Below are 21,492 nucleotides of genomic sequence, written 5' to 3' on the forward strand. Positions count from 1 at the left end.
CATGGAGATAGTTACTCTTAAACCAGATTTCTTCTCTCACTTAGAAGGAACAGGCAAGGCCTGGGCTTTGCGTCTGGCATCTATTCTGGTGAGAGTCTTTTGATTGGCAAAGGCTGGGCAGCCAGTGACATGGGCTCTTTATGAAAGGCAGCTGCCACCAATCCCCAAGGGGGTCCCCACGCAATCACCCCTACTGCATGTGCACAGCCCTGCCTGAGCTGACAGAGTGGGCAGACTATCAACTTGGGTCTTTTTTTTTTTTTTTTTTTTTTTTTAGCTCCTCAGTGGTCACAATTAAAAAGCAAAATTAACAAATATTTCAAACAGTCAAGTAAGGGCACCAGGAAGTCAGTCCTATCCCAGGAAAAAGTCAAGATGCAAGGTATGAAGGCCTGAGTGCCCCTTTCATTTATCTTGGAATTTTAATTTGTTTTTGTTAAATAGTTTTTGTTCTGTTTGGCTCTCTATGCTACGAATTATGGCCTACTTGGGGTGGGGCGGAAGGATCCCTCACTTTTTAGGCCAATTCTATTGACCAGTTGGTAACCTCTTTTCCTTCCACCTCATTCCAGATGGGTGATCCCTTGGTGGCCACACCTGAACACTGTCAGGGCCTCTACTTAAAGCACGTACAGAGTACCAGGACTTGGACAGTGACCACCAGCTGCAGTGTTCCTCCTGAGCCCTGCAAACGGGGCAGTGGAGAGGCAGGGACTGGGAAAGGGAGGCTGAGAGATCTCCAACAGCGAGGGCACATGCGGAGAGCCTTGCATCTGACATCACCTGAAGAGGCCACAGGCCAACCTGGGTGCCCCAGGAGGGAGAGAAGTCCCTTGAGATCCAGAGTCAGAAGTCATTTGTGTTCCCTGATATGAGGGAGAAGTGAATGTTCCAGGTGGCAGTTGTCAGGAGCCTCGGAACACATGGTGGGGGCAGGGCCATTAGGTAGGGGCTCAGCTGCAGGGCCCCCAGGGAAAGAGGACGCGCAAGTTTCTGTTCTACTGCACCTCTGGGATGAGCTGGAAGAGCGCGTTAGAGAGCAGCGTTCCAATGGACAGGGCGATGAAGTAAGTGAGCACACGGCTGAAAAATGCTTTCTCCGTGCACGGCAGGACGAGGACTCCCAGCAGAGAGGCCAGGTTAATCAGTGAAACACTGAGGAAGCCAAAGCCCCACACTGTGGAGGAACAAGAACAGACGAGGGCCTCCATTACTGAGGGTGGGGGTGCTCTTGCTGCCTGGGGTGGCCCATTCTCAATTCAGCTACCATCTGGGCAGACAGAGAGCACCAACCCGTCAGTACATTAACGGTTGAGTCCATCTCTTGCTGGGTGCGGTGGAGAAGTCTGAAAACAACCCAGCAAAGTCGCTATCCAAAGAAGCTTACCTTTTAGATGGAGAAGCAAGTGAAAACAGTAAAGTCCAAAAAACCATAGGAGTGAAATGATGATAGCAGGAAACAACAAAGGCAGCATATGCTAGGTACCAAGGGGTGGGCAGCGCACATCAGTGCGACAGGATTTCAGAAGGGCAACCCAGGCCCGCAGGAGTCACAGACACTCACAGACCATGGTGAGTCCACTGTGGCTGGAGCAGAGGTACTGGGCAGGGTGGGGGAAAGGATAAAGTGGGCTGGGGGCAGCTAAACTCAAAACAAAACAAAACAAAAACAAACAAAAAAACCCAAGGCCATTAGTCCCTTGTAGTTTAATAAAAACAAAAATGAAAAAATAGCCAAAAAAACCCCACCAGGCTGGTCCAAAAGCCCAACACTGAACATTGAGCAGCCGGTCTGACAACATGCTGGAGCAGTCTTGGGAATGCAGAAGGTATCAGTGTAATCATTACTCTGATTCACTCCCCTAGTGGTGACGAGCTGGTCACTTGTGAGACCTTCCGTGAGTGGCACCATCTATCAGCCCAGGGATCCACGTGACATGAGCACGGCCCCAGGCCCCTGCCTTCCTGTCTCAGCTCACCTTCAATTGCGCTTGGCTTCCCCTCTTCTGTCTGCTCATCCTCCTCGTTCTCCTGGTTCTCAGAGGAGCAGGCTCGGGAATCCAGCTGCTGGAGGATGGTAGGGCAGAACTCCTGGAACTCTCTCCTTCCAATCCGTGACTGGTTGCTGAAGTTGTGGGCAGCAAAGAGGTCTCCAGAACTAAAACACTGAGACAAAGTGGGAGAGGCAGGAAGCCTCTCAGAACCCAAAGTCACACCTGGCCCCTTGTAGCAACCAACAGCCTTCCATGAGGAGAAAATGAAGATGGAACCCTTCCTAATCTTGGGGAATCTGTAGACTAATCTCTAGGAACGAGAGCAAGGTAGTCCCTAAACTTGAAAAACTGATAGGTAATCTCAGAGATCAGCCATGCAGTGAAAGTCACACACTTTACACACACCCATTCATACAGGGCTGCCCAGAAGGTCTGGGAACAACTGAATTCCAATCTTTGTGACCAGGGTGTGGTTTGTGGAAAACATGATCTATTTGCATACCTGAAGAAACAGCTTCGTTCAGATACCAAATCTGGCTGCACATCACAATAGCCTGAGGAGCTGTTATATTAAAATGCAGATTCCAGATACTTGTCCAGAGCTGTTATTGAGCACTGGCATCTAAAGAAGAACATCAGTCCCCAAGACCCTATACATGGTGTCCCCAGTCTGAAGAATGTGTTGACAGAGATTAGCGGAGGAAGGAAGGAAAATCTAAAGATGCAGTGTACGTTGGAGCAAGTATGGGCTGGCCAGAGGACATGAACGCTCAGTCCCCTTGGGAGGTGTTAGGTTAGTACTCTCACATACCGTTCCTGTGAAACACTGCAGTTTTACTTCTAATTATACTTTATATACCTACACATCAGTCTTTATCTGAGGCGGTTTTACACAGATCCGTCTTAACAGCCCTCTGGGTGTGGTGACAAGTGAGAGCTTCTGGGCCTACAAAGCTGAGGGCTGGACTCTGGTGACCCCAAGCTACTGCTGCCGTGCCAAGGGGCCCTCTGGGGTCAGTCTGCAAGAGCCTGTCAGGGCAGCCTTCTCCCCAGCTCAGACATTACCGCGTGCCTGTGGTTCTGCATCCAGGCTGCCTGGCCCCCTGGCTACGTGGCTTCTCCAAACTGTTCTCCTTCAGGCTGAAGCCCCCGGATGCCTAACCCACGAACCTCCCTCGATTCCTCTAGCATACACTCCCCTCCCTGTCTCATTTCTCAACTCTATGAAGACGATCCAGCCCACAGAATTTAACACTTCATGTTATTATCAGATGACTCTGTTCTCAGTTGGTTAAGCTCCCCATCGTGACAGCAAACCCTTCAACATGACTCATTTTTCTCTTTCTCACAGTCCTCAGCACAGGAACAAAGCAGATATATAAAGACACTGCTGGCTGGCTTACATTTGGCTGCCACAAATAGCCTCAGACTAGGATTAGCAAAGATGATATGGAAGAAAGAACAAAGAACCTGGGTCCCAGTCCTGAGCTCTCCAGGAGTCACCATGAGACCCTCAGTATTGCTTTCTAAACAATGAAGACTTTCCACCTGCACCTGAGGTAGTGTGAGGTTCACCTGGGATTGCAGGCAAAGGGCCTTGTAAACTGTAAGCCCTATGAGAAATGCTAGCTGTCAGGGAGCTCCGGCTTGCCAGCAGTTCCAGGTGATCCCAGTGCAGCTGCAAGGAAGTTTGTGGAAGGCCGAGAACCCCCACTGACAGCTCCCTCTGGTAAGGGCTTCAAAACAGCCATTTGGGAGGGCAGGAGGTGCTGCTGGGGACTCAGACTCACTGACCCAGACAACGGGAGGAAGAAGAGTTGGCCCCTCTGCTCTGCCATCAAGGCTCACCTGCTCCAAGCTGCTTGGGCTCCCCATGCCTAACCAGACTGTGACCCTAGGAGGGCAGACAGTGCTCAGCAACACTTGGAGCCTTACCGTCGAGAGGTTCCTCTGTCCCTGCAAAGGCTGGGTGACATTGTCCCGGCCCACTCCCACATCCAGGTGGTTGAGCAGGGCCTTCAGTTCCTGCAGGGTAAGGCTGTTCCCCTCCCCATATCGATGCAGGAGGTCCTGTAGGAAAGAGGCTGCGCTGATGGCTGGTGTCCCTGTGGACATAGCATGAGCTTCAGGAATAGCAGCACTCCATAAGCTGAGCAGGATCAGCAGGAAGCAGTCAGGGAAGGCTGGGTGTAGCAGCTTCATGGTGGCAAATAAGCCTGTAAGAAGGAAAAGCAGGTGAGTGAGAGGCTCCAGAAACCGACCCTCTCCTCTGGCTTCCCCACCAGACATGGCAGCCTCACTCCAGACAGCCTTCCCTCCCCCTCTAACTCTTTACCCTTCCCTAATGCCTCTACCAAGCTTTTGAGAAAAACACTTCTCTTCAAAGCATGGAATAAAAAAATAATAAAAGGACAAATTCAACAGGTTTGACTAAACTTAAAAATACACAGTAAAAAACTACTTGATTATGCTTAAAAAGTTTTTATCTTTTAGAGATTCAGAAATAATCGTGGATTAAAGGATATCTTACCTGGAACTTGCTTCAAAATAACAAAGGAGGGAGTATTTGCATTGGGAACATAGATGAGACACAATCAGGCATCAGGCATGAGTTAATAACTCATGAAACTGCTCAATTAGGTGAATGGGAATTTATTATACTATTCTATTTTTTGTTTTTTTAAGTAGGCTCTATGCCCAATGTGGGGCTTGAACTCACAACCCTGAGATCAAGAGTTGCATGCTCTACCCACTGAGCCAGTCAGGAGCCCCTATACTATTCTACTTTTGTACATTGGAAATTTCTCCAAAATAAAAAGTTAAATTATAAATAAATAAATAAATAAATAAATAAATAAATAAATAAATAACAGGGCGCCTGGGTGGCTCAGTCAGCTAAGAGTGCAACTTTGGCTCAGGTCATGATCTCAAGGTTCATGAGTCCGAGCCTTGCATGGATCTCTCTGCTGTCAGCACTGAGCTCACTTAGGATCCTCTCTTTCCCCCTCTGCCTGTCCCTAACTTGTTCTCTCTCTTTCTCAACAACAAACAAACAAACAAAACCTACAACTAAAAGAGGGGAAAAAAAATAGACCAGGGGAATAAATACACCATCAAACATGACAAAGGTTTACCTATACTGCCTAAATTAGAGAACATGAAGAAATACTGAGATTCTCTCGTTTGTTAAGAATAGAAACTTCAGGGGGTAGAGAGATGGGCAAAACAGGTGAAAGGGATGAAGAGGTACAAACTTCCAGCTATAAAATAAATAAGACACAGGGATGAAAAGTACAGCTTGAGGAACATAGTCAATAATTCTGTAATAAATTGGTATAGTAACAGATGGTGACTACACTTACCTTGGTGAGCAATGTGTAACGCATATACGTATTGAGTCAATATGTTCCATACCCAAAACCAATACATTGTATGTCAACTACAGTTCAATAAAAAAAGAATACAAGTTTAAAAGATGGACAGTGTTATATTGCTGCTTATTAAAATAGCAAAACAGATTTACAAAAGACACACCTGAATGTTAGTGAGGTTAAACAACAGAGTAAGATATGGCTGGTGGCTACATAAATCATGAGACTCGAAAAGTTATATGATAATAAAAGCATTTCAATCCTTTGAATTATTAAGTCTACCTTTGGAATTTATACTAATAGAAGCAATCCAAAAATACAAAGGCTGTAGGCAGAAAATTATGATCAAGCAAATTATATCCATTTCATTGAATAGTATGCAGCTATAAAAACGAAACCATGAGTTTCATGTAAAGCAAACAAGTAGAACAATTATGTAACAAAAGTAGGAAGTGAGAAGGAACAGGGAAACATACGCCTAAAGTAGCAGGGCTGATGATTTTCTTTCATTAGTCACTTCCTCAGTACAGTTATAATTTAATTAGTGAAATAAACAAATACCAGGTAGGGAAAATGAGCCTCCTATTTAATCCAGACCCGGGAACCCCATCACTACAGGTGTTTCCATACCTCCCAGGCTCCCAGGGCCCTGGCACTCTTCTCACTGGATCACTCCACCTCAGGGCCTTTGCTTGTGACAGAGGAGCTAGAGCAGAGTGGTTAAGAGTAGGCTTGTTTGGTTTGCATCTTGGTTCTGCCACTTGTTTACAAAGCGTGTGATCTTGGGCAAGATATTTAAACATTCTAGAGTCACTCGCAGTAGTGATGCAGGGGTGCCTGGCTGGCCCAGTCAGTGGTGTGTATGACTCTTGATCTTGGGGTTGTGAGCTTGAGCCCACACTGAGTGTAGAGATTACTTAAATAAAACTTAAAAAGAGGAGTGATGCAGCTTACCCTGGCCTTTTGTGTCAGAAAGACCTGGCTTGAATTTCTGCTGGCCAGATTAGTGACCTTGGGCAAGTTACTTAGGCTCTACCTGTTTTCTCATCTATAAAATGGGTATGCACCTCACTGGGTTACTGTGAAAATTTAATGACATGAGCTACAGCAAGTCATCAAGTGCCTGACCTACATACAAAAGCACTCAATCAAATGCTGTGATTTTATTATAATTAATCCACTTTGACTCCCTCCCAACCGAGATACTGAGCTGCTAATGGAACTACTGGGAATATCCCTATGGCTAACTTTATTCCAGGCCTGTAGCACACATATCCCACAGGTCTCCCCAACAAGTATACCAGGGGACATTCCAGGCATTAGCTGCCACACATGGGGCATGCACAGCATCTGGAGACAGAAAAATATCCCTCTTCAAAGGAATGTACTTTGAGTCACACAAAGAGATGGATTAGCCATCAGCAAAAATAGGAGTGAGTAAAGGGTTACTTTGAGACTAACAACTCTCAAATCGACACTGAGAACCAGAAGTTAAGTTACAGTCAGCAGGTGGGATCTTAGGCTGAAATGGCTAAAATCCACTGTACAAAGAAAACCGTCCTCTACCTGGCCACACTATAATCTGAGGCATGTGTTGTACTATCAGAGCGACGGAGAGGAGGGCCGCGTGGATTTGGCAAAGGAGGGCAAAGAGATGTTGAGGTCAGCAGCTGGTGTCACCAGCACCAACGCTGCTAAGCCCGTGACAGTTATGGATTCCTTGAAGAGAAGCTGGGATACTTATCTTTACCTAATAGATGAGGAAACCTGGTTTCAGAAATTAGGAAACATGATCCATAAGCAACAAGTCAAGTAGATTAAATTTTTCATGAACTGAAGCCAGTCTGAATGATGGGAAAGTCAGCATACTCTGAACCACTTCACCGCTGTATGGAGACATAAAATACGCACCCTGGGTCCCCAAGGAGGTCCACAAAATCCTGCAGGTCTCTAGGCAGCTCTTCCCAATTTTATTTGTTTACTTATTTAAGTAAATTAAGTAATCTCTGCATCCAACGTGGAGCTCGACCTTACAACCCAGAGATCAAGAGTCGCATGCACTACTGACTGAGCCAGCCAGACACCCTAGCTCTTCCCAATTTCTATCAGCCCAACAAGCACCCCAAGTCTAGGCATGACATGCACTGAAGACCTGTGCAAGGGACCCCACAGGTACACGTTAGAGGCTAGCCTGTGTTACAGGGTGCCTTCTTTCTGTACAATCACTTCAACAAAACAACGGTCCTCACTTCAGCTATATTTCTCGAATTTATCTGCAGCAACTCCAAAACATCCAGAACAAACAAACAAAATCACTTCAAGTGTGAGAGAGCCCACATAACTTGAAAAGTTTTGCCTGTCTGGGCATTCATGTCAAAAGTAAGCATTTACAAAGAGTATCTGTTCTCTGTTAACTCCGCGGCCCCTTGGCCCCTCGGTGTGGCCAGGAGAGCCTCCTGAAATGCACAGGCAGAACCTCCCGCCTGACCCAACACTCAAGACATGACCCACTCCCCCGAGAGTCTAAAAACAACTAGGAGGGCAGTTCAGAAGTCCTGGTCCAGGGATCTTGGCATTGCTAAAGACACTTCAAATTCAAGTGACCCTGGCCTTTTGGCAGACACAAAAGGGGAGCTTTCTGCTCCAATGGAGATTTTTTTTGTTAGCTACTAGTTATTCTTAGGGGAGAAAAAGAGTTTATAGAAGATTGTCTGGAGGAAAAAAAGGAGAGAGGAAGAGAACACATACAGCTCTTGATGCAGCTGTAGGGTGAAGCTAGGCAGGGGTCCTCACCACATGGGCCCAGCTGTGGGAGGAAGCCCGGGTCTATTAAGGCTGTGGAAATGGGCGGGCCCCTGGGTGGACTGCCCCCAGTCCCAGGGAGCCAAGCCAGCTGCCCTCAAGGACACCTTCCAGGAGTAGTAAGAAGAGTGAACAGGGCAGGGCATGAAAACAAGCTGGAAAGAGACAAAGGCTCAAATGTGCTCTTGGCTCAGAGGACCAGGCCCTCCCACTAAAGACAAGTTGGAGTCTCTCCACTCCTTTGTTCACCTCGCTTGGGTTCAAAGAAGTAAATTATTTTAGTGCCTTTAGGTCTGCCTCCAAGGCGCCAGAGCCAATCCTTCTAGGGGGAAATAAAAATCCTAAAAGAAAGTCAGCAACAGATGCTTGCTCTCAGACCTTCTGTGAAACTTTAGGTTTCCTCACCATCTTGGAGGCTCCTGAATTAGGATTCCACTTGCCTGCCATCCCTTCACTGGATCCAGAAGTATCTCATCCTAAAAATGGCACTTCTGTCCCGTGGACATAGTTTAACTATCGTACTTAACAGGCTGCTGGTTATCTATGCCCATTTACTAGGAGCAAAAACATTTACTTCTAGCTAGAGTGTCAAAGCAGCGACTGATTATGACGCTTGGTGCAGAGGTTGGACATTGGGACCCAACGGGCCTGGGAGTGCCAGGCCTCCAAACATCCACTCCCTTCCCCAACTACCAGCTGGCCAAAGAGACCACCATTCTCACTCAACTCTTGGAAACTTCTGGGTTGAGGAATGAAACACGAAGACTGAATGCTCCAGAGACAAACATGGGTAAGGAACAACTGTTTCCAAGGCCACTGTTAAGCCACAGGAAATGGGTGAACAATGTTGTCTGTAAACCCACCTACTTGTGCCTATTCTGTGCCCCTCAAGGCATGGGCTATGTGGGAGCACAACAAATTATAAAGCTAGAACTCTTAAGCTGAGGTCTTACCTGCAGGTCGAAGGGTAGCAATCAGAGGAAGGGCAGCCTCAACTAGGTTTTTACAAAAAGCACTTAAAATTGAGAAAAGGTTGATTGTCTATACAAAAGAAAGAAAGACACTGACCATGGGGGTTGAAGGGGTGGAAGAGGAGGTGTGGGTGGAGGGAAGGGGAAACTATAGTGATAGAAATGATGGCTCCCCAGAACCCCTGGCCTTAATGAATCACCTTAAGCTTTCCCCTCAATTGTTTTCTCCCCCACCTAAAATCCAAAGGATGTCAAAAGAGGTGTCTAGTTCTCTTATGTTCCTCTTGGGAACAGACAGCAAGGACACTAAGGTACCTATTACCTCAGTACACATTCAGGGCTCCGGGTCTGTGACTAGCTACAAGGCCCCAACTAGCTACAAGGCCATTCCCTGCCCCTCGAGGGTTCTTTCCTGGTCAACAGTTCACTTCTGTAGAACACCTTCAAACAGATTGGTCTTTCTCCAGTCTCTACCCCCACCCCATTCTAAGGCTGTGACCTGTCAGCCCAGGAGGAATGTCTCCCCAGGAGACACTCCCCACTAATGGTTAACTATTGCAGATGGGTCCAGGTGACCCAAGGGGGCAACATTCCTGAGCCTCCATTAGGAGACGTGCAAAACCCTGAAACTTGCAGACAAAAGACAAAGCCAGGGGGAGGGGAAGAGGAGGGGGAGGTCTTGAGGAATCAAATCCTCCCTCCCGCCCCGGCGTTCAGTCTTAGTGGGTCCAAGTACCAAAGAAGTGTACTTCTAGCCTTGGCAACAGAAGGACCACTGGACCTGGTATGAGAAGGCCAGTTTGCAGCAACTCCAAGCAACGCACTGAGCTCACTAGATCTGTTTCCTTAGTTCAGAAAGAGGAAAATAAACATGCAGAATTTTGAGTATTAATATAAAGTATGTTGAAACATTATATGGAAATAAAGACTTCTGAGTTAAGATGGAGAAATGAAATTGGCATCACAATTTTCCTTCCCTGATCATTGATTGATATTTGAGTACCAAGGGGCACCTGGGTGGCTCAGTCAGTTAAGCATATTTTTGATTTAGGCTCAAGTCACGATCCTAGGGTCATGGGATGGAGCCCCATTGTCGGGCACCATGCTGAGTGTGGAGTCTGCTTGAGATTCTCTCTCTACCCCTTTGCATGCTCTTTTTCTCTAAAATTTAAAAAAGAGGGGTGCCTGGGTGGCTCAGTCAGTTAAGCGGCCAACTTCGGCTCTGATCTCATGATCCATGATCATGATCATGATCTCACGGTCATGATCTCATGGTCCATGAGTTCAAGCTCTGTGTCGGGCTCTGTGCTGACAGCTCGGAGCCTGGAGCCTGTTTCAGATTCTGTGTCTCCCTCTCTCTCTGATGCTCCCCGGTTCATACTCTGTCTCTCCCGGTCTCAAAAATAAATAAACGCTAAAAAATAAATAAATAAATAAACTTTGAAAAAAAATGTTTTTTTAAATAAATAAAATTTAAAAAAGAAAAATTTTTTGAGTAAAATCAGAAAAAAAAAAAAAAAAGAGAGAAAAAAAAAGACACCAACAGCAACCAAACACAGAGATGAGCATAAGCTGATCAGTAACTTCAAAACCAGAGGCAAGTTAAGAAATGCAGGAGGGGGGCGCCTGGGTGGCTCAGTCGGTTAAGAGTCTGACTTCAGCTCAGGTTACGATCTCACGGTCCATGAGTTCGAGCCCCGCGTCGGGCGCTGGGCTGATGGCTCAGAGCCTGGAGCCTGCTTCAGATTCTGTGTCTCCCTCTCTCTGACCCTCCCCCGTTCATGCTCTGTCTCTCTCTGTCTCAAAAATAAATAAACGTTAAAAAAAAAAATTAAAAAAAAAAAAAAGAAATGCAGGAGGCACCATCCATGGCTTCTCTCCTAGGCCTGGCCCAGCCCTCACAGCCACAGCAAGGACAGAGGAGCCAGAATTCTCACTGACCTCTCCCAAATCTGCAGGCAAACAGCTGCCAAATCTTTTTTCTCTTCAATTAAGGAGTAGTGGGAAAAGTTGCTGGGAAACAAACAGGTGACACTGGAACAAGAACAATGAGCGACTCTCCTGGAGGGAAATCAGGGTCCCAAGGCCACATACTGAACTGGGGAAGTGATCCAATTCCCAGTGAGTATTCCTCCCCTTCCAACAGACCTGAACGCACCTCCTAGATACGTGGCCGCCCACGCCATGGGGGCTGCTACCAAAACCCAGAATCTGGGGCAGATCCAGCTCCCCCACCGCAGCTCCTCTCCACTCGCTACAGGCCACAGAAAACAGGACATGAATACCCGGCTCTCAACCCTGCTGTCGTTGTGGTGGAGGGGCAAGTCAGCCTCAACGCAGTGGGAAGAAAGTCTCGTTTTAGAGCCGACAGAACCCAAGAGCACTAGCATGAACACGATGAGAATAGCAGGCGAACCATGCAAAAGACAAAGATGTCGACCCAAAGTAAAACATTAACTCCAGAGAAAGCAATTCCTCACAACTGCTTCACACTGCAGAATAAGTTAATTAGAACATTAATGCAATAAAACCAGAGCTCAAAGGTGAAATTAGGGGCGCCTGGGTGGCTCAGTCAGTTAAGCCTCCGACTTCGGCTCAGGTCATGATCTCAGTTTGTGAGTTCGAGCCCCGCATCGGGCTCTGTGCTGACAGCTCAGAGCCTGGAGCCTGCTTCGGATTCTGTGTCTCCCTCTCTCTTTGCCCGTCCCCTGCTCACACTGTCTCTCTCTGTCTTTCAAAAAAGGCATAAATGTTAAAAAAAAAAAAAAAAAAATTTTTTTTAAAAGATGAAATTATAAAACAAAGTGACATCAAAAGGGATGCAGGCTTACTAAAAAAAAAAAAAAAGAACAAAACATCACTAAAGAACCAATAAATAAATAATCATGAACAGAGAACAGAATTCTGCCAGTAATTTAAAATGGAAATACTGACAAAAGAAGGTCTGAAATAACCACAGTGAATGTAGAAGGAAAAGACAGATTAAAACATGTAATGAGGGTGGCTCAGTTGATTGAGCGCCCAACTCTTGATTTTGGCTCAGGTCATGATTTCACAGTTCGTGGGATCGAGCCCCATGTCGGGCTCTTCGCTGACAGTGTGAGGCCTGCTTAGGATTCTCTCTCTCCCTCTCTCTCTACCCCTATCCTCCACTTGCATTCTTCCTCTTAAAAAAAAAAAAAAAGTTGCGGCGCCTGGGTGGCTCAGTCTGTTAAGCATCCAACTTCGGCTCAGGTCATGATCTCACAGTCTTCGAGTTTGAGCCCACATCAGGCTCTGTGTTGACAGCTCAGAGCCTGGAGTCTGCTTTGGATTCTGTGTCTCCCTCTCCCTCTGCCCCTCCCCTGCTTGCACTCTCTCTCAAAAGAAAAAAAGAAAAAAGCAAAAAGCAATGAGGAGCACCTGTCTGGCTCAGTTGGTAGAGCGCATTGACTCTTGGTTTCAGGATGTGAGTTCAAGCCCCACAACTTAAAAATCTGATGCAGAATGCTGAACTTAAAAAAGACATTTTTGGGGAAGCTGGGTGGCTCGGTCCGTTAAGCATCTGACTCTTGGTTTTGGCTCAGCTCATGATTTCATGGTTTGTGAGTTTGAGTCCCATGTCAGGTTCTGCACTGACAGCATGGAGAATGCTTGGGGATCCTCTCTCCCACTCTCTCTGCCCCTTCTGTGCACTCGTTCTCAAAATAAATAAACTTAAAAAAAAAAAGACATTTTCAGGCATCTCAAAGAAAAATTTTCCCCCAAAATATTTTACTACAAAAATTGATACATATTAAAACTTCTCTTAAGTGGCAGAAAATTCAGACAGCCTTCATCTTCACCAGAGGAACCTTCAGTATCAGAAGAAAAGGCAACAATGTTTACATCATTGAGAGACACAGTGAAGGAGAAACCCACATACATTGTTCCCAGCCAAGATGTCACACAAATCTATAAGGACAACAGGCAGAAATTTTCAAGCATGAAAGATGTCAGAGGCTATAGTCTCCTTCCCAGAGTGAAAAAACAGGAGAATGAAATTAGCTAATAAAAATAAAGGTCACAGGAATGCAGAAACCATGATAATGCACTGATGGTAAACATTAAAGCCCTTCAAAAAAGAAATGAAGGTTGAGTGTCTGACTCTTGACTTTAGCTCAGGTCATGATCTCACGGTTCGTCATATCGGCCCCAAGTCGGGCTCTGTGCTGACGACTCAAAGCCTGCTTGAGATTCTCTCTCCCTCTCTCTCTGCCCCTCCCCTGCTCAAAATATTCTCCCCTAAACACACACACACACACACACACACACACACACACACACACACACAAACACACACACACGGGATTATGGCTACAGGACAGAATCTAAATGCTACAGAAATGGACAAATTCACTAATAACAATTAATACAATCAAAAGATGAGGGGCACCTGTGTGGCTCAGTTGGCTAAGCATCTGGCTCTTAGGCTCAGGTCATGATCTCACAGTTCGTGAGTTCAAGCCCTGCATAGGGCTCTCTGCTGTTAGAGTGGAGCCTACTCTGGATCCTCTGTCCCCACCCTGTCTCTGCCCCTCCCCCATTTGCACTCTGTCTCTCAAAAATAAATAAAACATTAAAAAAAAAAAAAAAGATGAGAGGGGTACTGGGTGGCTCAGTTGGGTAAGCAACCAACTCTTTTTTTTTTTTTTTTTTTAAAGTTTATTTATTTACTTTGGGAGAGAGTGAGACAGCGCAAGTAGAGGGGCAGAGAGAGAGAATCCTGCTTGGGATTCTCTCTCTCTCCCTCTCTCTCTGTCCCTGCCCCACTCTTGTTCTCTCTCAAAATAAATAAACTTAAAAAAAAAAAGTGCAAATGCTAATGTCCTCATCTTTCATAGCAGAGTCAATAAATACTATCTAAAACGGGTAGTTAGAGGGGAGCTTGACTTTGGCTCGGGTCATGATCTCATGGTCTGTGAGTTCCAGCCCTGCTGTCACCACAGAGCCTGCTTTGGATCCTCTGTCTCCCTCTCTCTCTGCCCCTCCCCTGCTCATGCACTCTCAAAAATAAATAAAACATTAAAAAATATAAAAATAAAATGGGTAATTATAGATATGACTCACAAAGTTTTTTAAAACCTCTTTCATGAAATAATCTCTTGGCAAAAAACATTTCTTTAAAGCTTAATAATTCCTTTAATTTTGCTAGTTTTCTTTTCTTCTGTTATATTCAGGGAAACTTTAAATACTTTACAGGATTATTTATTTCTATATGCATGTATCCATGAGTATGCCTGGAGGGTTATCCAGAATAGTATTCATTTAATAGTAGTGATGACTATTTGAATGGTGGGATTTGGAGTATTTGCCTTTTTTTTTTTTTTTTTTCTTTACTTCAACTCATTGATGGGAGGTGGGGGTATGGCAATACAAGAAAATACGGGTGGTTATTTTTATAATCATGGGGTTAGGGAGAACTTTCTAAGTATGGCACAACACGTACAACTTGTAAAAGCAATGATCAATACATCAGACTACAAACACTGCCCAGTGTTCTATAAATAATGAGCATACTCCCAGTGTTCATGGTCAAACTAATAACGATACAGTGGTCTGTTTAAGTACCAACAGACCCACTTAGAAAACCAGTCGTCTCACAGAGTGGTCCTCAGGTAAATATCACCCTACTGGCTCTCTGGAGTTCAAAGAATTTTGAGAAAAACTACCCAGTCTGCAGCCCTCCCCACCCACCAGATGAACACCATCCAAGAAGCCACTCTCCTCCAGGGCAAGCTGAAGCCCCTTCCCAAGTACAGGGCAAACATTGTAGCCAGCAGGCGGCCTCACCCAAGAGGCCCAGGACTCAAAGGGTCCGTTCTTCTGCCCCCTCCAGCCTTCTGCTTTTTTAGCTCTCTTACAAACCCTAAAAGGACATCTTCTCTTCTCTCAGCTCCCACTACCAGATCCTTAGCCTCAAGCTTTGGCTCAACCAAGGCCACCCAGCATGGGAGATTTCCAAAAACAATGCAGAAGGTCTGGGGGCAAGAAGAAGGGTGGTGTTACCAGGAGGCAGTGCCTTTTTTACTTAACCCAGGAAACCCCATCACTGGGAGGGGCAGGATGAGAAAACACACACACAAAAAAGTGGGGACACAGAAGCAGGGAACAAAATTAGAACCAGCAGCTTGCTGCTCCCTGTCGGGTAATATTTACTGAGCCCCCACTGTGTGTGTCAGTGCCTGTGGGAGGGAGACTGGGAAGGGCAGAGCCTGGTGTCGGGCCCAGTACAGACAGCTGGAGGTGGGGCAAAGGGGTGGGGGTGGGGTGGCTGGCGGCTGATTTAGCCACCTGCTGAGCCCTGAGTGAAGGAAATGACTGCCAGGTCCAGGCGGCTGGACTAGTAGGGGAGAGAGGGAGTGCATTTGCCAGGCTCCACCGTTCAGCAGAGAAGTCTTCCAAAACTAACTAACTGAGTCACGCAGCCTGGGGAATAGTGGCCAGCTGGGGGCTTCCCCACCAGAGGCCAGGGCAAGAGTCACCGCTGTTCTGATCATTCATCCATCACCACTTCCCAGACACTCAGTTGCAAAATTCTGACCTGTTGTCCCTTAAGTCCACTCCTGTTTGTCAGGCCATGTGGCTCAGGAAACACGGTGCTCACGTCCACCACTTACGTCACCTGCTTGAAGCAAAACTCTGTGACTTGTTATTTGAGGTCAAATAAATAAGAAAAATATATCATCTAGTGGCCAAATCATCAGACAACATGACAAGTTGGGCAGAACTGGGTTCAAATTTGGGGCCTGCCACGGGACACTTACCGTATGTCCCCAGCACAATTAAGCTATGAAATGTCCCACCTCGCAGGGCACTTTGGTAAATGAGAGAGCTTAAGGGTCATAGCTTTAGGTCTGTTCCTTCTGTTCCATCCCCGGAGCTCTCAGGACAATCCCTTCACCCAGAGCTGACTCCTGCCTATTCTCAGAAGGCAGCTCAATTATCTCTTCTTCCAGGAAGCCATCTTGGACCAGACTTTGGGGACTCTTTCCCAACTACTCTGGACTCCTCATTATCTGGTCTCCCAGGGATCCTTCCCAACAGATTTTTGTTCCTTGAAGGTAAGGAGGGCCCTCCCTTTAGCCCTCCCCAGAACACAGTGCCTAGACCAGTGCTGGGCAAACAAGGAAGAAGCAGAGGATTTCTGCTAGAAGGCATGGAGTCATCACTCCTACACCCAGATAGGAACAGTGAACTCAGTGCTTCCTTCCAGAGACATCCTGTCGCCCCCACCTGGGGCCTACAGACACTATATGAAGTCAGTGGCCAACACCACTCACTCTCTTCCAGACTAAACAATCCCCATTCCTTCAATTTCAGTTATATTCATTGAACTAAAAGCTACCTACACCCATCAGACTCAAAAACTGAGTGCAAGAGTTAACTTATTCAAGACATATTCATTGCATGCTGGCTTCATACGAGGAATAACGCTCGGTACTGGGTATGCCTAGTACCTGTCTTCACAGAGCAGGGAAAGCGAACAATTCAACTTGTAAGAACAATGATGAAAAGGTTTACCTGCTGTTCAGGGTTCAGTTAGGCTATTTAAGCAGAAAGGGATTTTGTGTACCATATTAAATGGCTTAGAGAATCACGGGAAGAGCTGGAGAAACACTGCCGATGGAGGAGCTCCTCCCCCAATCGCAGTACAGAGATGGCTGCTGCCATCGTGTAGCTAAGGCATCAAGAAGCTGCCTGCTCCAGAATTATGTCACCCCTGCCACCGTCTAACACCCACAAAATGGACATCCTGGGGTCCATCCTGAGGAAGAGGAAAGCCATACACTTAAGACTGGAGTGCAGCTAACCGGCAAGTCCAAGTCACAATGGCAATTTTAGTGCGAGGATGCCTGGAAAGTTTTTGATTCTCCACTTTCAGTGGGTTGGACCATAATTTATTATCCAAAGTAGTGGGCTTGATAGTGAAAGGAGGCGCCATTAATAAACACATGGGGAAAACAGAAATAAACCACAGACCACGGATGTCTGGTGAAGAAGCCAGTGCACACTACTCATCATGGATCATGACAAGGAGGGGTACAGGAGGCTGTGGAGAACACAGCAGGACAGTCAAATCTAGTGTCAGAGATCGGAGGAAGCCTGCAAAGACATACTACTATAGCAGAGACATGAAGGACATGTAAAAGCAGGTCAGGTAAAAGTAAAGGGAATGGGGGTGTGGTGGAATGTTCCAGAATGTAGCTGAGTTTGGACAGACTCAGTTAACATAGTGCATGTAAGGACTTCAGAGTCCCGTGGGGCCAAGGCAGGGACAAGGCCTATAGGCCACATTAAGGTGTCTGGACCTCATTTTCAGTAGAGACGTGATCAGATTTGTGGCTTTAGTTTATCAGCCTGGTTGCAGTGTGGAGAAGGGGCCTGAGGTGGTTAAGAACTGAAGTTGGGGGACCAGGAGGTTCTCTGGTGGCCAGCTGAGAGAACACAGCACTCAGTTTGGTCTAAAGAGCCAGGCTTCTTTCTCCCTGTTTCAACACAGCCTGGGGTGCTTCCTCTGCCACTGCAGCCACTGGCCTCATAGTTTTCCATTAAAGAAGTGAACAGGCTCCTCTCTAGCCGCTACTAGGGGAGGAATAAGCCACAACATTGTCCTCATAACCAAAGTATCAGAGTGAGTTCGAGAAGACCAACCCACCTACTGCCATCATTTCCTAAATCACGCTGAGACAAGTCTGCTTAACTGTCCTGCTGTCATATGAGGGCCATTTGTAAATGCTAACTCCAAACTCCCTGGCAGCAATGCTGTGGGCAGAACTGGCCACCAACGGCTCTGACAAGAAGTCTCTTATGCTGTCTTCTTCCCGAAATGGGTTAGGAATTATCCTCTGAGCCTCAGGCTCCCTCTAGTAGGTGAGGTGGGCTCTTCTCAGACAGTGAGCCTTTATAAGACCCTGAGCTACAGCCAGCAGAGGCATGCTGGGTTTCCCTGGCGCAGTGAAGCTCTCTCTATAGAAGCCAGGCCCTGGGCAGCTCCACAGCTTGGTCTGCAGGAGCCTATCTTTGCCCTGAGGCCAGCTGCTCCACCCACCCCTCCCCTCCAATGTCCTGCTGCACCACTACTTCCCCCTTCACAACCCTTCCATCCTCAAGCCCGCTCAAGCCCCCCACTCCTCCTCAAAGACTCTGGACCTTGCCAATCTCTACAGCTCAGATGCTGAACTGTGTGTGATTTTTCCAGAAAAGTGGCTCTCAAAGTGTAGTCTCTGGACCAGCAGCATCACCATCAGCTGGGGAAATGTGTTGGAAATGTAAATTCTTAGCCTCACCCAAACTTGCTAAATCAGAAACTCTGGGGTGGGGCCCAGCAATCTAGTTTAAGAAACTCTTCAGGTGATCTCGATGCATCCTAAAGTCTGAGGACCACTGCTCTCAGAGCAAGATCTAGAGCTTTTGTTAGAGTTCCAGAGTTCTTCACCAAAGAGGGCAACCCCTTCCTGCCCAGCTACTGCTCCTGCACATGACCAGAGGCCCCAATAGACAGGCATAGGCTCCATCTGGGGCCTTAGATTTCTCAGTGACCATCAAAGTAATTCGTTCTCAGCAGAGTAATGAGCCTTATTCTCATGAGAAAGGGGATTACTGGGGAAAAGAAAGAAAAAGCCCATATTTCCAAATCGGGGAAAGTGGCAGGAAAGGGAAGGGCACTGAGTAATTACATTCCTGAATCATAATTCCTCCATTTTCCCTCCCACTGTCCAAACTGACCACATGGCTCATCACTGGACCAAGGTTACTGGCAGTCACCATCTGATTACTGAAGCAAAAGGCTTTACCACATCCTCTGCTTCCTCACTGTGGGCCTCGCCATGTGACCAGAATGTCCCTCTTTCTACCATTCCTGAAGAGAAACCAGTGCCACCCACAGCTTCATGCTATCTGCTTACACACTCCATCCCTCCCCCCCCTCCCCTCCCCAGCCCCATGCCACCTTACCTGCTGCTATAATGCTAACTTTGGGCACTCCCCTCCACCCTACAGCAAACTCGGAGCTCAGTCCCTCCACCTGTAGTTAAGGCTCCGTGCAACTAGGCTCTATCTTTTCACCATAACCTGCCTCTACTCTCTGGCCTGGACCCTGGGTTCCACCCGGAATCCTGCCTCTGCCCCACTTTACCCCAGCACCTCCTGTCTCTGCAACCCACAGGCTAGGAAGTCTGATTAACTTGTTAGAAATGCCTGTCAGAAAGTCCGCATGTGTTTCCAGCACTTTCTCCACAAGGTATGAGGGCCTGGATGTGTTTTGTTTGTTTGTTTGTTTTAAAAAAGAAGGCTGACCTGCAGACCAAAGCTCCTTCCCTGACCCCAAACCCTCCCCAGCACAGGCCCTACCACCCCAGTAAACACCCTTGCCTTCCTCTGGCTCCCAACAACCCCGTCTTGATAGTATCCTCTCCTAGAAGGCCAGGCTGGTTCTAATGTTTTAGGCTAACTTCCCAAGTCTTTCATAACAGTCCTGGGTTGCTAGGACCTAAAGAAGTACTTGCTGCATGAATATGTAAATATTCATTTGAACTTGCATATGGTATGCAGATATACCCCCACCTTTTCTAGAGATTACAGAATGGCTGGGATAGACTTCACTGCCCGCTTACAGCCAAGGGGTCAAGGGCAGGAGTAGACGACTATCTTCCCAAACCCCCTCTGTAAAGAAGCAAAGGAGGGCATGAGGATCTGACCCTTTTCCCTCCAGATGGTCCCTTCTCTGCCAGAGCTCTAGAGAGGCTGTCAAGAGCACAAACAGATGGATTCCAGAGCAAAGGCAACCAGGTTTCTGGCTCCTATCACACTCAGATACAGACCAGGGCCAACAAAAGACCCAAAGGGTACAGCTCTCCTTCCCCAGGTTAAAATATCCTCAAGGCTGTGGGTATGGCAGCAGTCTGGGCATTGTGGTACAGAAGTGACTTCCTATTTCCACTTGCCCTTCCACTCCCCTATGTCCTATAACTGCTTGCCTATTAAAAAGGGATCAACATTCTGACCAGACTTAAAGGCTTACTCCTCTCTCGCCAACCCCAAACCCAATGCCAAGGGGCAATCAGACTGCCTCCTGGAAAGGGTTTCTGATTTTAGCTTGCAATTCAGACATGCTGTAGTTTGGGTAACTTTCCACCCCAAACAGAGAGAAAAAAGAGTAATTCTTAGGGCTGTATTGTTCACAATAACAAAAGCTTTGGAGGCAACCCCAAAAGCCCATCAGCAGGAGTGGATGAATAAACTAACCAATTCTCACAATGGAAGAATAGTAAACAAAAGTGAGTCAGCTACTGCTACATTAACACTGAGTGTACATTACAAGATGTTAATAACAACTGCCTTGTGAATACCACTCATTCTTCAAGATCTCTCCCCTCCAGGAAGATTTGGAAGGACTGTCTGAAACTGAAGACACTACACTGTAAACTCCCTGAGGACAAGAGCCCATTCCAGTTTTCCTTGTAAAGCCGATGGAGCACAGGGAATTTGAGTGGAGGAAATGTTGAAAGACTGGTTGAAATGAAACCTCTTAAGCCAGCCTTCCAGATTCCACTGAGCACCTACCCCCATGCTGTCAGTCCTTTCTTTTTTAAGTACACACATGTAAAGTGCCCAAATCTTAAGTGGATAGCTCAATGAAAGAAGTCATCCTTTTAAACTAAAAATCTGATCACAGTACTTTCTTTGCTTTAAACCCTCTGATGGCTCTCCAGTACAAATGGAATAAAACCTAAACTGTCCTCTGGCCCTTGCCAACCCCACTGACATTTTTGAGGCCTCTCATTCACTAGGATCCAGCCACCCAGCCTTCTTTCTGTCCCTTTAATGTAGCATATGCATTCTGAGCTCAGGGCCTTTGCACTTGCTGTTTCCTCTGCTTAGAGTGCTTTCCCCCTAGATTTTCATAGGCCTCAGTTCAAATGTCACCTCTACAAAGTGGATGGCCAGGTGACTCAAAAGGAAAAAAAGTCCACTTTCAGTCATTCAGAATCCCAACACACATTTTCAGTTTCTTCCTAGCGTATGTCACTATCTATAAAATAGTCTTCTTTCTCTGGTTTTGATTACATATTTATTTTCTGTCTCTTACTACAACAGTGTAAGCTCTACAGTGGTGCAGATTCCAGGTCTATGACCCTCCCAGAGGGTGGAGGAATGAGTGGCTGGCACTAAGTCAGCCCCCCAAAAATACCTGCTGAATGAAAGTGTTAATTTCCCAGCTGCCAACAGTTTAGAATCGTATTGTTCTTTGGTCTCTGTCCACAGTTGAACTATTAACAACCTTAGGGACTGGACCCCTTCTCCTGTAGCTTAAGTAGAGATGAAGACCCCTAG

General features: G+C 46.7%; 1 protein-coding gene across 3 annotated transcripts in view; it reads right to left on the bottom strand.

The window, feature by feature from the left end:
- The window catches only part of SLC39A14 (solute carrier family 39 member 14), a 46,329-nt gene that overhangs the window by 10,969 nt on the left and 13,868 nt on the right, over nt 1–21,492 (bottom strand). The window contains exons 2-4 of one of the 3 annotated variants that reach the window (XM_045457535.1): nt 3,930–4,210; nt 1,980–2,166; nt 1,008–1,177 (exon numbers count right to left, since the gene is read on the bottom strand). In XM_045457535.1, the coding sequence (XP_045313491.1) occupies nt 1,008–1,177; nt 1,980–2,166; nt 3,930–4,196 (624 nt within the window). In that variant the 5' untranslated portion in view covers nt 4,197–4,210. Of the gene's footprint in view, nt 1–1,007; nt 1,178–1,979; nt 2,167–3,929; nt 4,211–5,995; nt 6,021–21,492 lie in introns of those variants that run through there. The other 2 variants (XM_045457551.1, XM_045457546.1) reach the window with 2 other exon arrangements.

The sequence above is a fragment of the Leopardus geoffroyi genome, chromosome B1 (assembly GCF_018350155.1).
Source record: "Leopardus geoffroyi isolate Oge1 chromosome B1, O.geoffroyi_Oge1_pat1.0, whole genome shotgun sequence".
NCBI classification, from domain to species: Eukaryota; Metazoa; Chordata; class Mammalia; order Carnivora; family Felidae; genus Leopardus; species Leopardus geoffroyi.